Raw genomic sequence first — 17,692 nt, 5'->3', positions numbered from 1 at the left:
TAGAGGTGTGCTTTGCTGTTTGGATAACTTGCTTTCCATGTTCTGCCCGATTCACCATGATGGTCTTGTTTATGAAGAGAATCCTGGGTTCCCGGTTCTGTTTTGTTTTGCCTTAAGTTGGGAATCCCTGGGGAGAAATGACCGAATGTGTTTTTTTTTTTCCTTATTCATTTTTAGATTTAGTTGACAGTGCTCAGAGAGAGCCACTGGGAAAGAAGGATTTGGTTCCTTCCTTTGAGAAGCTTAGTCTTGTGTGGGCACCTGTGTCTGGAAAGGTTCGGTGGTGGTTTTGGCTAAAAGAGAAGTGTTGGTCCTGATTGAATTCCTGCCTATCTTTGCTTGAGGAGTTTGAGTGGGCTTCTCAAGCCTCTGTCTCATTTTCTTCAGAGTAGAATTAAAAAGTCCCAGTCTTCCAGGCTGGGTAGGAGAACTAAATGCAATAATCAGTAGCTGTAATCAAAAAATAATCAAAACCCTGTGAACAGCACTGGGCCTCTCTGCATCACAGCCACTTAATAAGTGGTTAACTCTTTTACCTCTATTATACAGGGTTTTGTTTTCTGATTGAGACCCAGAGGTACAAGAAAGACCACCCCTCTGACCCCCCTCCAAAGTATTTCCAAACAGCCTGGCAAAGGTCGGCCTTGAGGCATGCTGATAACGTTGCAGGTGGGCAGAGAAGAGAGAGGATAGCAGAAGAAATGATTGTGCATAGGGCTGTGGGCTGTCATAAGGCTGGCATGTAAGACCTGGCAAAACCATTATTTGGAATATTAATCTCTGGGGAAATTAGCTTATAGACAGTTCTCCTATGTTTAAAGACCTCCTCATGGCTTTTGCTGCACTAGCATTCAGTTGGTATATTGATTAGGAGTACACAAATTAAAAAAATATATATGTTCTTTTAAATAATTTCCAATTAGATGATCATTTTTGTATTTCCCAGACTTCCATTATCCTTCAGGAAGGAGAAGTATATGTGTAAATATCACATAAGATGTCCCAAATTAAAAAAAAAAATATGTTCCAAATAATGGGGCTGTTTTTTTTTCGGGGGGGGGTTGCCTCTTCTCTTGTGCTCATTTGTCAGAACAGGTGAGCTTGATCAGTCCCCTGACACCAGGTCGGCTCAAGCTTGGAAGCCAGGCACAGTTGTCCCAGGAAACAATTGCTATCATCTGGGACCGTAACTTGGTGATCCAGCCAGGTGATTCCCCCTTCCTGGTCAGACCAGGAACCCAAGAAGAGTACCTCACTCGTCTCAAGGCTTGGGCCTTGTGAGCTGCAGGGGCTGAACCCAGGGAGGTTTTCTGGGAACTGGAATTTGGCCGCTAGGAAAGACAGTGTGTGAGACACAGGCCATACTCCGCACCTTCTGTCTTGGGGTGACCAAGGAGCAAATGCCTTTCCAAGGCAAAAATCATGAAATAAAAAATTTAAATAGATGGAAAAAATCCCAGACCTTCAGAAAACTGAAAAAGCTAGGACCCAAGCTTCACTGGTGAGTTCTACCAAACATTTAGAAAAGTTTAATAATACCTAGCCTCGCATTTGTCAAAAAAATTGAAGAGGAGAACATAGTCCCTAACTCATTTTACAGGTACAGCTTAGTCCTGGTGCCCAAGCCAGGTAAGGGTCACGAGTCACATCACGAAATCCCGTTGATCGTTGAGTGGCTCGAGCAGTCTCAGTAACCTCTACATTCGTCTGATCCCTGAGATTTTAGAAGCCTCTAAAGGCTTCAGGGTCAGGGGAATGAGATTCAGCTGGTTACTGGCTTTGGCATATACATACACCATGGGAAGCTTGTGAGGCTGTCCCATGTGGGCAGGAAGCTTTCAGTAGCTTGGGAATTTTTCCCAGAGGGAAAAGTAGGTTATAAAATATCGCGTGACCGCAAAGCTTCTGGGAGCTTGCTTTTAAGTCTCTGGATGTTGGCCGTTGATGAGATTACTGGGAGCTCTGCTCGGGGCAGGGAGGGAAGCTAGAGCCCATCCCCTCCGAGGGGCCCCGGGGAAGACAGTCAGGCGTGCAGGCAAGAGACTCTGCCAGGTAAGGATATCACACACAAAATAGGTTAATATCCTTCATGAATGTAGAAGATAAAAAAAATTAATAAACCAAAATTTAAAATAGATTTATAAGATCATAGACCTCAACCTAGTGAAATTAACCCCAGGGATGCAAAGGTGATTCAACTTCTGCAAATCAATGTTCTGAAACATATATACATATGTATGTATATATATATTGATATCAATATATCAAAGGGTGATTCAACTTCTGCAAATCAATGTGCTGTGCCATATATATGTATATATTGATATCAATATATAAATACACATATGTATGTATATATATATTTTTTATTTTTAATAAATGATATAAGGAGTTGATCACTTGCCCTGAACATGGCCTACTGCACTTTGATCCTTGGCACTGTCAGGAGTGACCCTGAACACAGCTAGGAGTAAGCCCTGAGCACTGCGGGGTGTGACTCCAAAACCAAATTAACAAAGGGAAAAATTATGATCATGCTGCCAGGAGTGATCCTGAGTGAAGAGCCAGAAATAAACCCTGATCACAGTCAAGTGTATTCCCACCCCCCCAAAAAAAAATCCTCATTAGATGTGGAAAAGCATTTGATAAATACAGCATTCATTTATGTTAAAATTCTCAATATAGTGGGTACATAGGAGTATACCTTTATATAATAAAATCTACTTAGGAGAAGCCCACAGCTCAAATCATACTGAATGGAGGAAAGCTTGCCTCCAAGACTGGGAATAAGACAAGGATACCCAAGCCCATGTCACCACTTTTATTCAACGTACTTTCAGAAGTTCTAGACAAGAAAATGAAGGGGTATACAGGTTGAAAAGGAAGAAGCAGAACTGTTGGTAAAATTAGCAGGTGACATCATTTTATACATAGACAATCTTAAAGGTGATATCAAACTATTAGAAATAACACAGTGGAGTTGTAGAGCATAAATATATCAAATCTATTGCTTCTCTACCCCAAAAATGAACATTGGAAAGTGAAATAAAGAACAATTTAATTTAAATTCCATCAAAAAGAATAGCTAGGATCAAGCTGAAGCATGGAGGGGGCGGGGCGGAGCGATAGCACAGCGGGTAGGGTGTTTGCCTTGCACTCGGCCAACACGGGTTCAATCCCCGGCATCCCATATGGTCCCCCAAGCACTGCCAGGAGCAATTCCTGAGTGCAAAGCCAGGAGTAACCCCTGAGCATCGCTGGGTGTGACCCAAAAAGCAAAAAACAAACAAAAAAAACAAGCTGAAGCATGGGGCTGGAAGAAAGACCTGTTAACTGAAAACAGTGACAATACTGAAAGAAATTGATGCCACAAAGAAATCCAGAGATACTCCATGCTGCTGTATCAGAAGAACGAACACTTTAAATGCCTGTATTACTCAAAGCAAACTATGAAATCCATGCAATCCCCATCAAAATCTCAATAGCTTCTTTTAAAACAGAAATAGGACAAAAATACAGTAAAATTTGTATGGAATCCCACAAGACCCCAAATAATCAGACAGCCTTGAAGGAAAAAAAAAGCTGGAGGTAATCATGTTTCTGATCCAAAGATACTGGCTTAAGAACAGAGAGATAATGGAAACAGAATCAGAACCTAGAACTGAAAACAAGAAAATGCAATGGGGAAGGAAAGTCTTGAATAAGTGGCACTGGGAAAACTGTACAAGCACATGCAAAAGAGCAAACCCCAAACCACCATCCTACATAGTTAACTCAGAAGAAATGAAAGGGCCACAGAGATGGCCCAGTTGGCTGAGCATGTGCTGTGCTTGCTGGAGCCCTGGGTTCAATCCCCAGCAGCACCTAGTCTCCTTAGCACCATTAAGTGGGGCCCTCCCCACCCCCCAAAAAGATAACTGAGAACATAAAATAACTAGAAAACTACTTAGGCAGTAGCTCTTTTATGTTAGTGGTGACATGGATTTTACTTCAACGATAAGGGGGAAATGAAAAAAGGTACAATGGGATTAAATCTAAAAATATACTGTAGGAACTGTGAGTCAGTGTTTCAATCCCTGGCTCCCTGAGCACCACTGAGTGTGGCCCTGAAGGTCCCAAGCACTACTTGGCCATGTATCGACAAAGTGCCCCCACAACCATCAACAACAATACACACACACACACACACACACACACACACACACACACACACACACACACACCCCTGTTGCATTGCAAGGAAAGACCAACAAAAATGGAAATTTACTGATTGGGAGAAGGTATTTGCAAATGATACTATCTGATAATGGTTTAATATCCAAGCCATATCTTTTTAAAAAGCAAAACTCATGCAACTCAAAACTCATGCAATTCAAACAATCCAAAACTTCCCAAAGATAGCAATCAAAAGGCCAGAGGGATGTGAAAAGATGCTATCACAAATCATCCAGGGAACTGCAAATCAGAACTGCAAGAAGCCATCGCCTCACACAGGTCAGAAGAGCTCTTCTAAAGAAAGGTAAGAATCAAGTGTTGGTGAAGATGTGGAAAGAACTCTCTGTCCACGGCTGGTGGTAATGCCAGTTGGAGCAGCCACTGGGGAAACTCGAGGATTCCCCAAAGTCAGAAAAAGACCTACCCTATGCTACAGCTCCACTTTGGGGTATTTACCTCAGAAGACAAACACTAATTCAGAACACGTACCTTTATGCTCCTTGTATTATTAGAGCAGACAGATGCATAAACAGCCTAATGTTCTGTGGACACTGTTCTCTCTCTCACACACACACTCTCTCACACACACAAACACTAAAAACGAAATTTTGCCATTTTTAGCTCTGCAGATGGACCTTAAAGATATTATGCTAAGTACATCACTGTCATCCGTTGCTCATCGATTTGCTTGAGTGGGCAGCAGTAATGTCCCCATTGTGAGACTTGTTACTGTTTTTGGCATATCGAATATGCCATGGGGAGCTTACCAGGCTCTGCTGTGTGGGTGAGATACTCTAAGATGGGGATGTAAGAAACATGAAGACCAAATACAACTGGATGTGGTAATTAAAGGATGATTTCAGATGGGTAGAGAGGGGTCAGCAATGTAGCACTGGGTTCCATCCCTGGCACCACATACATATGCAAAGCAGTGCAAGCTTCCAGTTACAAAATCAGTAACACTATAGTACTGTCCTCCCATTGTTCATCGATTTGCTCGAGCGGGCACCAGTAACATCTCCATTGTGAGACTTGTTGTTACTCTTTTTGGCATATCAAATACGCCACGGGTAGCTTGCCAGGCTCTGCAGTGCGGGAGTAATACTCTCAGTAGCTTGCTGGGCTTTCTGAGAGGGACAGAGGAATTGAACAGGTCCGCCGAGTGCAAGGCAAACGCCCTACCTGCTGTGCTATGTCAGAGGGATTGAATCGATGTATTGCAGGACAGGAGAAATTCAAAGGACTGGAGCATGTGCTTTGCATGAGAAAGGCCTGATTTAGCCTGAGCGTTGAACACGCCCATCCGGAAGGAGTATGATGGGGTGTCATTCCACTGCCCCATATTTTATTGCGTGAAAGTTACTTGGATGATCATTTTATACTTATATGCTGGAAGGATTGTCCTATACCTGAAACTGTGTTAATTATACTGTAATAAAAAGTGTCTGGACTGTCAAAGATGTGTCGTTAAGCTGCCCACAAAACAACAAACCATCTTTCCTTTTGAAGAACAACTCCCCATACTCTGTAAAGAAAATTCCCATCCCAAAAAATTCCCAGCCTCATCCCACTCCTGGTGAGGTGCGATGTTGCCAGAGTAATCAAATGACCATGTCCGCCCCCACCACCCCGCCCCCCCCAAAGTGTCTGTCCCTACCCGCACCCCCGTCCCAGCACTGTCACAACACTTATTCCTGAGTCAGGCCAGAGCGGGAGACACTGGAGGCAATATAGCCCACTCTAGTTTTCACAGTCCAACAGCTGCAGGGGGGCACCTGAACTTACCACACAGTCTTATTTTTCCAGCCCTTTCTAGCCTCTGCCAGCCACTCAGACCCCCAGACCCAGAAATTCAGTTCCGTTGTTACAGTTCTGACCCAGGTGCTAATCGTTCTAAATGAGCAACTATGCCTATTCATCACCACTTCTCTTCAGTACCACTGAGTCAGAAGGAATGAGTGCTGGAAAACCCTAAGAAAGAAGTGGGTTCTTTCCCTTTTATGGGGTAGAAGGAGAGATTTAAAAAAAAAAAAAGACTAAACAGCATGTTGAAACAATTCAAGTTTAATCTGTTGATATAGGTTCTGTACTTAGACAAACACTAATTTCTACAACATACATAATGTCGACATGGGAAAATACCAACTGTCATTGCACATACCAATAAATAAATACATTTGCTCCAGAATACCAAAGTTTATTCAAAAAGTCACTTAATAAAAGCACAGTTTTGCAAGTTTGTCTAAAATTCCAGGTAATTCTGAACAAAAATAAGATGTCTGACCACTCCAAAATAGGCTAAGACAGTCTTGTGCAAATAGACGGACACGTTCTAGGCATTATGAAAACTGGCTAAATGTACGCTCCCAGTAAGAGAACTGTCACCCACCCATCCTGACCAAGTCCCCTTTGTCACCGATGCAGGGCAGAGGCCAGGCTTGGGCTTCCCTTGGGAGCCCCTCTCAGTTCCCTCTGGGAGACTCGGGGTCTCTCCTTCCCTTGGCTCTGCCGGGGCCCGGACCAGGGGTGGGGGGCATGATGGAACAGAAGAGAGGAGGGGTGAGAAGTCTTTCTTAGGAAAGAAAAAAGGCACAGTGATGAGCTATAAAAGGGAGCAGTGGACGCAAGTGAACTTTCATTCACTCCAACTCCTACACTAAGCTTGTGTGCGGATGAGAAAACAGACCAAGAAGGGGGGGACAGGGTTTGCTCTAGATCCCGAGCGCCACTCTCTGCCTGACGGGCCGGCCTCTCCCAGCGTGGCTTGAAACCTCCAGAACCCCAACCTGCCCCGTCCCCTCCCACACATCCTCGAGATGACAGGAAACTGCAGGTACAGAGCCAGGCAACCAGTGGACCCAAGTGAGAGCCTAGCCCTCCGTCTGTTCTGGGGACCACGCGGGCCACCAGCTGGACCCCAGCCCACACAGAGCCTGGCATCCCCGAGAACAAACACGTTCAGCTATTCGGAAAGTGTGCTGAGGGCCACCTGCTGTCCTGAGCTCAGGAGAGGGGGGCGGGCTGGCGAGTGTGGGAAGGGCCTCAGACGGGATTGTGCTTGCGACCAGGCCTCCCTGGGCCCCTGCAGAGCTGCCTGTCTCATCTGGGGGTGGCTGCCCCCGAGGTCTCTGCCACCATCTGTCCTCAGCCAGCACCTGCACCTGCCACGTTCCTTCTGAACTAGTGTCGTGATTTTTAAGGCACATTCACTAGAACACGTATAGATTCACCCCAAAGCCAGCCGGGCGACAGGCTGATCGCTTTCGGTGGGGAGAGAATGAGAAACTCCACTTCCTGGGCTGGGGTCCTCGGGGCCAGAGCCGTGGGAGGGAACGCTGGCACTTTCCCACACCTGCCTTCTCATCCCAGGGCATGAAATGATTGGACAAGAGCCACAGGTGACCGGAACTCTTCCTCGGGCGAGACGGGTGCCAACCAGACACCTTGGCTAATGGTGTGCGGCTTGCCCTTTGCCCCGGAATACACACAGACACACAGACACACACAGACACACACAGAGCACCTTGAAGCCAGAAGGAAAGAAAAGCTAGAACTGAGAAGTGTTGGGGGGACGTGACCTGCCCCCTTGCTGGGCTGAGCGGGGCGGAAGGTACAGAAGAGCCGCCAGGACTCCCTGCCTCCAGTCACCCGCAGGTTCTGCCCTTCCAGCTCCTGGTCCCCCAGCCCCGTCACTAGCTGCCTGGGCAGAGGGTACCAAAGGGGGGGAAATTACTATGGGGGAGTCTGGGCCCGGGGGTCTGATGGTGGGGGGCCCTGGCAGCGTTAGTCTTTGGCTGGGAGGCCGCTGGCAGCACAGGAAGGGGGTCGCCATGGACCGGGCTTGCCAGCGGATGACTCGGCTGCTCTTGTTTGTCACTCAACGCCTGGCTCACGACTCTACTCCGGTGCCTGTCCCCGCCTGACCCTGTGACGTTAACCAGCCAGCTCTGCTCGGCCAGCCCTTCTGCACCCTGAACCTTCCCTCCCACACCCCAGTTCCCTCCTGGCAGCTTCCCCCTGTGCTTCTGGTTCCTCCGCTCTGCCACCCGGCTCCCTCCTCTCCCCAGCATCCAAACAGGCCCCAAGAAGCGGCTGCAGCTGGCGGTAGGGACTGCCTGGGCCCCGCCAGCCCCGGTGTCAGGATGCCTCACCAGAAGTCAGGAAAGAGAGCTGGAAGGCAGGATCGCTGGGCTTCATGGGAAACTGAGCAGTCCCAGAGCCCTGGAGGAGGCAGCATCTGGCGCCAAAAGCGACATTCACCGGAGGGGCCACCCCTGAAGGGAGGGGCCCAGGTCTGGGCAGGAAGCGGTACTGTCTGCCTCGGTGCCCCAACTCCTGACAAGCTACACTACAAGGGCTCCAGGGCACCCTTTCACCCCCCCCCCCCCCCGACAGAGGCCTCACGCTCCAAGTGCGATTTAAAAACTTTTTTTTTTTTTTAAACAGGAATGTCCAAGCACATCTACTCTGAAGAACCACTGCGAGCTTCCCTCCAGTCCCCATCTGGGCGAAGGATGGGCAGCGCCTCGGGGCGCGGGCTGGCGGGTGAGGGCAGAGGGGCCCTGGCCTGGCACCAGCCTCCCTCCTCCCTCCCGAGGCTCTCAGCAGGGAACTGCCTGGTTTCATCCCTTAAGTGACATTTCTTACAGTCTCCGGAAGTGAGGGCAAGGGTGAGGGGAAGGGAGGTGACCTGGGTCCTCCAGGAAGGCCAGAGAACCACCAAGCGCTGGTTCTCAGAGGCGCTGAGGTCTGAGCTCGGCCGCGCACCAGCCAGGGCGCCGGGGGGATGCGGCCGGGCTCTGAGCAGGACGCCCCCGAAGTGGCAGTTGTGTGTACTAGTTGATCTCTAAGCGTCTAAACCCTCGGATTACACTGGGATCTAAGACACGGCCCCGTCCGCAGCTCCCGGTCCTGTCTGTGCTCTCAGGCCAGCTCCGCACCAACTACGTCCTCAGGGGGCGCCCGGAGGTGGGTCTTTCCCAGGGAGCAGCGGCTCGAGCGGCTCGTCCCTCTCTCTGGGCATGCGCATGGGCTTAGGGGCCTAGGCAGGGGGACTGTGCCCGCAGCGCCCCCGCCCCCAGCCCCGCCGGCCTGGGTTTCCCGGGGCCTGGGAGGAGCTGCTGGGCAGAGAGCTTCGGGGCCCTGCTGACGGGGCTCCCTGGGCAGCCCCAGGGTGGGATTCAGGATGCTGAGCCTGAGTCCCGCACCCCACCCCGCCCCTGGGCTGGGCCTGGCTATGAGGGCCAGCTTCCCCCACCTCCGCGAGCAGAGGAAACCTAGAGATTATCAAGCAGGCCAGCACTCGGGGCGACCAGCCGGTTTCTACAGCACAGTCAGCCGGACCCCCCGCTTATCCCTGTATAAGCCCCCCCTCACCGCCCCGAACCACCCCGAAACCACGCCCTGCTGTTCTGCTGTCCTGAAGGCCACCAGCCCTGGCTTCCAGCCCTTTGCCCCTGACCCTGCACACGCACACTTGCCGTGGGGCGCCTGGGGACACTGGGCTCTGGGGCCAGGACGGCTGGGCCCCCTGGCAGCCCTGGGTTGTGCTTCCTCTCCTTCCACACCTCTTCCCCGCTGAAGAGGGCGCCCAGCTTGGCTAACAGCATGGCAGCAGGATGCCAGCCCGAGAGCAGGGCTGAGTGTCGGTTGTAGGACACAGAGAGAACTCCCCCCCTCCGTGTCCTTCACACATACCCAGCATCAGAGGCGGAGATGCCAGTTCTGGCCTGGCCAGCAGGGCCAGGGGCGCCCCCGCCCCACCCCGAGAGAGCTGTGGTTTCATCTGCAGGAGGCCTATGTACAGAGGCCCGGCGGGGCTGTCCCCACTGGGAGGCGGGCAGCCCCGCAGCAGGCCAGGCGATCCCCAAGGGCACCAGGAGGCCTCTACTCGCACGCCAGTTTGCTGTCGAAGCTCGACAGGGCGATGGCAAAGGCCTGCAGGGCGCACAGCGGGTAGTTGTAATCCATGGTGAACACGTCCTCCGCCACACGGCCGAACTGCATGACGATGTAGTCCGCTGGAGCCGGCCGAGCGCAGACCGAGGGACATGTCGGAGGGGCAGAGCAAGGGAGGAGACGGCGAGGAGACAGCCACGCAGGGCGCCGGAGGAAGAGCAAGCGAGAGAAGCAGAGGAGCAGGAGGAGAAGCGGACAGAGGCGAGAGAATGCAGGTGGCAAAGGAGAAAGCACAATAGAGACAAAGAGCGGGATACGGGGACAAAGAGAAAACGTCTGTTCACCCGCTGTTCCCACACCCCCCAGGCTGCCCAGGGCCCAGAATCTCAGGGCAGGCTCCCGGGAAGGTTCCTCCCAGGGCACCCGGGTCATTCCAGGTAGAAAGTTCTCTGTGTCTAATTTAGTCTGGGTCACGCACATCCTTACGGGCAGGGCTGGGGCGGGGGCCAAACAATGGGCTCGGGGCCCCGGGGGCACTGTACGGAGGTGACCAGGAGGGATGCGGACACTCACGGTCGTTGCCGTGGATTATCTGGAAGTTCTTCACGGAGGCCTGCGTGACGCGCCCGTGGAAGTTGAGCACGTAGGACTGGGTGTCGTCGTTCCACACGGGCGTCTTGTTCTGCAGCTCGATGACACTCTCCGTGTTCTTGTTCTGCCAGCGCGCCAGCAGCGTCTCGTGCTCCTGCGAGGGCAGCCTCAGCTGAGCCCGGCACCAGAGAGGCACTGGCACGTCGGCTGGACCGGGGGCGCTAGGGGGCCCGGGGAAGTGGCGGGGGAGGGGCTGGGGCGGGGCGACACTCACGTTTCGGGGTCGGATGGAGACTCTCTCATGAACCATGTTCATGCCCGGCACAATCACGCTCATCTTCCGGGGGCCCTTGAAGCCCAGGACGTTTGTCTCCTGGGAAAGGGCAGCAAGACCCGACGCTGACCATCTAGAACCCCACGTCTCACTGGACACAGTGCCGCCAGGAGGGAAGCGAGTCCATGAGCAGCGCGTGTCTCCCATCACCCCCGGGAATGGCCAATAGACACCCTAGAGTCAAGTGGCTGTGTCCCCACTCTGCATAACCCCCTTCTTGCCGTCTTCCCTGTTTCTGCTACAGCAACTCAGTTCCTCCCCTCACTCTGGCACACGGGGCTTGGCCAGCCCGTCCCCTCTCACCCCTCCTCATGCAGCTGCAATGCCGGCGTCGCCCCGCTCCCTCCCTTGCCCAGGCTGTGGGAGCTCCGAGGCTCCCAGACTCACTCGGCCTCCACTCCCCTTTCAGAAAAAAGAGACAAACCCCCTTTTCCCCAGAAACCCACCTTCTTTAATCAGTGCCCACCCCGCCTGATGCCCCCGAGGTGACCACACACCCTTGGATGGTCCCAGCACCCCCCAAGGAGAGGCATCACCCCTCCCTGCTGGGAGACACAGCTTCAGCTGGACTCCTGGCTCCCATCCGTGGCGTCCCGACCCACCCACCCCCGCCTTCCTGGGACACCTGTCACTGGTCCCTGCATAGCACCCACCTGTCCTGGGACACCCAATCACTGTCCTCCCCGGCTCACAGTAAAAGCCGAAGATCTGACTTTGACCTCGACATACAGTTCCATGGTCCGCGCTCCGCACTGTTTGCACCCTCCACATTCACAGGACTGTTCCCCCAACTTGTTGCCTTCTCCCCAATACCTGCTCAGGTGGTGTTTGCTTTCCCCTGGCCTCTACCCTCCCCCAACGCCCACATCCTCCGGGCATGGCTGAAGCCTCTTCCCTCTTCCCTCTTCTTCCGTTCCCTCCCAGCATTTATCTGGATCACAGTGACTTCACCCATCGAGTGCCATCACTTCTGTCCCACGCTGGAGGAAAGGCCCCAGGTGTACATCTCTCTGCTGTACTCACCCCTACATTCTCAGTCGGGGCCTCTAACTGCACCGGGAGCAGCTGGAGCTCAGCCGGCTCCTTGAACTGCCTCGCCAAGGCTGACCAGCAGGTGGCACCACAGGGCCGTGCAAACAGCCAGGAAACTAGGCCCACATGTTTAGAATGAGGTTAACATGTGCCCTATGACTCTATTCGAGCCTGGCCATTTACACGCCGTGTGACCTGTGCTAAGTCCCAGCCTCTGAGATTCATTTGCTTCATCTACACGGTTCACTGGGCTGTGTGCACGAGGGGCCTCGCAGCCCACGCGGGGCCCGAATAGCAGAAGGAAAGGCAATGTGCCCACGGCACCAGCAGGCCGCCTGCCCTCCTCTCCGCCGAGCTCCCCGGCAGCGGGTCGGCTGTGGTCTGGGCTCAGGACAGGGGAGATGGGCAGGGCCTTCTCCCGGCCAAGGGCCACACCTCAGAGGACTGCCCACCTCAGTGCCACCTTGAGAGATGGGAGAGACTGGAGAGAGGGGGGGAGAGGGGAGAGACAGGAGGGAGACGGAGAGAGAGGGGAGGGTGGGCAGAGCCTCCTGAGTGGGTGCGCGATGCCCGTGGCAGGGATGCAGCACTCACGTAGCACACAGCCGCCAGCTCCTGGCGCAAGGTTCCGCTCTCCAAAGTGGAGGACGAGGCCTTCTGAGGGTTGACTCCATTGTCGTAAACAGTGAACTTGGTGCCCATGAGGTTGGACCTGAGGATGGGCACAGTCAGGAAAGGGCCCGGTACCCTCTGCCCCAGGCCAGGAACTGCTCGGCGCGTCCCTCTGGGCAGGTGGGCCATGGGTCTGGGGCTCACTGAACCCCTTCTGGGGATGCATCAAAGGGCCTCTCCAGGCAGCGAGGGGAGGTCAGTGGGGACCTCTGGGCTTCAGGGTCTCCATGAAGGAACGGGGTCCAGAGTGGCCTCCAGTCAGGGAGTAGCAGAGACCCCGCCCCTGGAAGGCAGGTGAGAGCATGTCCCAGGCGGCTGGGTGGGGCCCTGTTAGCACCTTACCCCTGTGCTTGCTCTCTTGCCCCCAAATCTCGAGCTCAGCTCACACTCCCCTTCCCTGAGGTCTGGCTCGAGACTCCCTTCACTCCCCAACGAGGAGCCGGGACCCTCCTCTTGCAGGAGGCTCCCTCTCAGCCCTCACCCTGAGGCCCAGGTAGCTCCCCACCGAGGGGCGTCTCTGTCATCAGTGACACTGTGGGCCGTGAATCGTGGGGGTCCTGTCATTTGGCTCCAGTTAGCACAGGCCCGGGCCTATGGCGGGGGGTGGTCCAGTAGGCAGAGGAGACCCTGGGAAGGGATCCCAGGCCCCCTCTTCCCGACCCAGGAGCTGCCCTGGGGTATGGCCTGCCCCACCCCCTCCCCACCCCACAGCTTTGGGGTATAGGTACCGCAGTTTTCCGATGTAGCTGTCCCCTCCTCGAGACAAGTCCGTGGGGTCCACAGAGATGAGGTAATTGGAAGTTTTGCTCTTCTTTCTCTTCCTTCCAGCCAGCAGGAAGACCTTGGGAAGTGGAGGAAGAGCTTGTCCCACAGCAGGGGTGGACAGGGTGCAATGCACCCCCTGCCCCCCACACTCTGGGCACATGCTGGGGGGCACGCTGGCCAGCGTGGAGGCCCTTCTGGCTCGTGGGGCCTGTGCTGCCCCTGCACCTCACCTTCTTCCCGTCCTCCCGGTCCAGGTGCAGAAAGTAGGTGGGGTACATGCCGCGGTCCATGCCCTTCTTGTCCCGCGTGATGCGGCACTTGACGGTGATGCCCTGGGGTGCCGGCCGCACTGCAAACTCCTCCAGGTCCTGGACCTCCACTTCTGCTGGCGGCTCAGGGGCGGTTGGGCTGGGGGCCGAGGCGGCCTCCTACAGAAGGGGGGTGAGAGAAGGGGCGGCCACCTGGCTGTGCACGGAGCGGGTGGGCAAGAGGGTGGGGTCCCCGCGCCGTGACCCTCCTGGTTCCGGGGTCCCCGAGGTGGACACTTAGGCACATTCTCAGAGGCCCCCACCCCCGGCTGAGCCAGCCTGGCTGGAGGCGCCCCTGGCCACTCACCTTGACCACAGACTTGCGGCTGGTGGCGGAGCTGGGGCGGGTGTTGGTGTTGAGCTGGGAGGAGCTGGAGCTGTTCTCTTCCTCCTCCTCCTCCTCCTCGAAGCTCATGCTGCTGGAGATGCCTGCACCACACGGGGCGGGGGGGGGGCAGGAGCAGGTGAGCAGGGGCCTCCACCCGCCACAGCCTGTCCCAGCACTGCCCGCCCGCACATGTGTGCACACAACACCACACCCAGGCACGCACAGAGCCACAGGTATGCATGCACACACACACACACACACACACGCATACACACATGCACGCACACGCACACACATGCACGCACACACTCGGACACTTGGTACACATGTGACAGGGTCTTCGAAACCCTCAAAATGGGCCCTGCCCAGCTCTGGCTTGGACCCTGCATCAGGACCCTCCTCCCTGGTGGCAGCCCCGCTGCTGTGTCTGGGGGCGGGGCGTGGGGGGCTGCAACCCCCTGGAGTGGGTGGGGCTGGGCCATGGCCTCGGAAAGGCCCCACTCTTCTCGGCCTGCTCCTCACTTCTGCCCAGCAGGACACCTGGACCCGAGTCCCGGGCGCCTGCCGTGCCCCCGGGGCGGGGCTGCCCTGGGAAACTGGGCAGTGAGCTTTCTGGGTTTGCCCTGCATCGTGTGCCTCGTGCCCCCAGCCTGGCAGCCCGCAGGGGGCCCTTCTGCAGAAGCAGGGGAGAACTGTCCCCGCCGGGCTGAGGGTGCAGTCGGGCGTGGTGACGGGTGGTGACTCCCACCCCCACTTCTGTCCCCTGGCCTCCCCAGGGGCCCTGCCCAAGTTCTTCACTGGCCTCCAAGGTGCCCCCACCAGGGCCTGGGCAAGGCTGAAACAGGGGCGCCACGACCCCAACGCCGGGCACATCTGAGAAGCTGGGGCTGGGACTGAGCTTTCGGGGGTGTCGCTGGACCCCCCACGGGGCTCACCCTTCCTCTGCATCGCGGCACGGAGGTCCTGCGCGCCGGGCTGTGCGCCCCCTCCGGCTGCCGGCTCCCCCGCGTCCTGGGCATGGTCTGAGCGGCCCACGGTCAGGATCTGCACCGGGGTGCGGGCCTCACCCTTGTCTTCTGCCAGTGCCGCTGGCCCGCGGGCGCCTGCGGGCGGGGACACTCCTGAGTCCCCTCGGGGTGGACACGGGGGTGGCCTGGATCCTCGGTCGTCCAGGAAGGAAGATAAGGGGGCGGGTGATGGAGAGAGGGGGGAGCTTCTGCAAAGCTGGACTTGGTGAAGCTCGTTTTACAGAACAAATGACTGCAGGGTCCCTTTGCAAGCTCCGAAGGGGCGCAGGCCCCATCTCCTCAGCCACCGCCAGGAACGAGACGCCGAGGGCTGCATTCCCCAAGACGGACAGACAGACAGCAGCAGCTGACAGAATCAAGGAGCAAAGCAGAGCAGCCAAAGCAGGGGGCGGGCAAGGCGGCAGCCAGGTTTCATGGGGGTAGGGGACATAGTTCTGGGCACACGCAGCCCTGGCACGGGGCAGGACGCGGGTTCTCGCTCGCTCTCGCCCAGACGGACACACACACAGCGGCGTACACACTGCGACAGACTTGGGCCTGAGGAGACTGCGGGGTGGCACCCACACCCCCAACACCCTGCTCAGAGACTGAGAGGCCTGACCCCCACCAGGGATTCCCCCTGAATGATGACTCAGCTCTGGGGCCACAGACCCCTGGCACACCACCCACCATTGGAGACCCCAGGGCCCTAATAGCCCAGCCCAGGCCCCGGCACAAGGCTTCAGGAAACAGGCATAGAGGGGACCCAGGCCACGATGCCATGTCCCCAACCCTTGGGGGTTCCTATCTGCAGAGGTCCAGAAGGGTGGGGCCAGGACTATAGTACAGTTAAGAAACCCATGTGACAAGGGGGTGGGTTGGGGGGGTCCTAGAAGGCCCTGGCTGGGTGAGAGAGGGGCTCGGGTCAGGCAGTGAGGGGCTGAGAAGGAGCTGGCAGGGCGGGGGCCACTGTCATCCCACACCTTCCTGGAAGCTTCCCATCCGCCTCCCCCCTCCCTGAGGACCCCCCAGGGGCCCATGGGGGAGCCAGGCCTCCTGCAGGGTGGACACATGGGGCAGCCAACCTTTGTGTTTCCCCTTCTTCTCCTTCCTAGGGGCCCCGCCCTGGCCCCCCGCCGCCGCCTTGCTTCTCTGGGCCGGGGCTGGTGCTGACGGGCGGCCGCTGCCGAGGGAGTCGGCCTCTTGAACTGCCCAGGAGAGAGCCCGAGACGGAGACGGAGACAGAGAGAAACGGGCACTCAGCTCCAGCTGAATCCACCGACCCGGCCTTCGCCACGTCACCGCCCCCTCCCCCGCCCACCCAAGCCCCACCAGGACGTCTGCAACACCTCTTGGGTGGCCCCCCGCCAAAAAAAAATCTGGGTCCTAGGTCAGGCAAAGTGGAAGGGCCAATGATGCCGGCCCGACGCAAGCAAAGTCTGCAGTGGGCCAGGACTGGATGGACAAAGGGTGGCGTCCTCAGCGTTCTCTGAGCCCAGAGCCTGGGCGGGGGCAGGGAGCATGGACAGGACCACACCCAGGCAGGGGGGCTCCAATTCCTCTAAACCGCAGCTCAGGGAACCCCAGACTGTCCAAAGGTTCTCGAGCTTTCCCACTGCCGTCGGGTGGAGAGGAAATTCTCCCTCCCGCTCCCCACCTACGGCACCGGCCCCTCTGCACGCCTTCTGGCCCTCAAAACCAGCACCAGCACCACTGGACTCACAGCCCGGCCCACACAGTCAGCTCAGGGGACCCTTCCACACGCCTTTGGGTCAGTCACTCGTCCACTCCAGAGCCTGCCTTCATCCCGCCCACCTGGCCCGGCTGGTCTGCTGATCTCTCTCCCTGCCCGGCCTCTAAGTCCCAGCCATCACGCCCTCTGGGATTCTTCGGGGTCCCGAGTCTTCAATCTAGGGAAGACCTCAATGGCTAAATAAATAGCAGTGCTCCTATGTTATAAAAAAAAAAATCCAGGGAAGACCCTCGATCAATACTGAGGATACGGGCGTGACTCTGCAGGGAGCAGGCTAGCTAGCCTCGTGGGGCAGCCCCCTGGCAGTATGTGCAGACACCTGATCACTGGGCTGCCAGCGGCCAGTGGACACAAAGGCCTCGTCTAAAAAAGAAAAACGATTACTGGACCCAGCCTACAAAACGTCAGATAAATACAACTGGGTGAATACTAAACACGGATTACATGTTGATGTAACCTGGCCCGTGGGTCAAAAACTATTTCTTCTGTTTGTTTGTTTTTGGGTCATACCCAGCGATGCTCAGGGGTAACTCCTGGCTCTGCACTCAGGAATTACTCCTGGTGGTGCTTGGGGGACCATATGGGATGCCGGTGTTTGAACCCAGGTTGGCTGCGTGCAAGGCAAATACCCTACCTGCTGTACTCTCCCTCTAGCCCTCGAAAACTATTTCCCAAACTATTTCTGGGGACAGACCTTCCCTTCTGATTTCTGCCCAACTCTCATCCCCTCCTTGCCAAGCCTGTGTTTCCCACCAGGGCCAGCAGAGGGCAGTGCCGGGCAGGGTGGGG

General features: G+C 55.7%; 1 protein-coding gene across 4 annotated transcripts in view; it reads right to left on the bottom strand.

Annotated features, from left to right (window-relative positions):
* Window positions 1–6,258: 6,258 nt before the first annotated feature.
* The window catches only part of TUB (TUB bipartite transcription factor), a 95,043-nt gene continuing 83,609 nt past the window's right edge, over window positions 6,259–17,692 (bottom strand). For 2 of the 4 annotated variants that reach the window (XM_055141632.1, XM_055141633.1), the window contains exons 4-12: window positions 16,236–16,358; window positions 15,079–15,246; window positions 14,123–14,244; window positions 13,738–13,935; window positions 13,471–13,583; window positions 12,665–12,782; window positions 10,979–11,077; window positions 10,687–10,858; window positions 6,259–10,235 (exon numbers count right to left, since the gene is read on the bottom strand). In XM_055141632.1, the coding sequence (XP_054997607.1) occupies window positions 10,102–10,235; window positions 10,687–10,858; window positions 10,979–11,077; window positions 12,665–12,782; window positions 13,471–13,583; window positions 13,738–13,935; window positions 14,123–14,244; window positions 15,079–15,246; window positions 16,236–16,358 (1,247 nt within the window). In that variant the 3' untranslated portion in view covers window positions 6,259–10,101. The remainder of the gene's footprint in view (window positions 10,236–10,686; window positions 10,859–10,978; window positions 11,078–12,664; window positions 12,783–13,470; window positions 13,584–13,737; window positions 13,936–14,122; window positions 14,245–15,078; window positions 15,247–16,235; window positions 16,359–17,692) is intronic. The other 2 variants (XM_055141635.1, XM_055141634.1) reach the window with 2 other exon arrangements.

This window comes from Sorex araneus, chromosome 6, assembly GCF_027595985.1.
Source record: "Sorex araneus isolate mSorAra2 chromosome 6, mSorAra2.pri, whole genome shotgun sequence".
In the NCBI taxonomy this organism is placed as follows: Eukaryota; Metazoa; Chordata; class Mammalia; order Eulipotyphla; family Soricidae; genus Sorex; species Sorex araneus.
The sequence above is the reverse complement of the archived record's forward strand: the minus strand, read 5'-3'. Positions and strand labels throughout refer to the sequence as shown.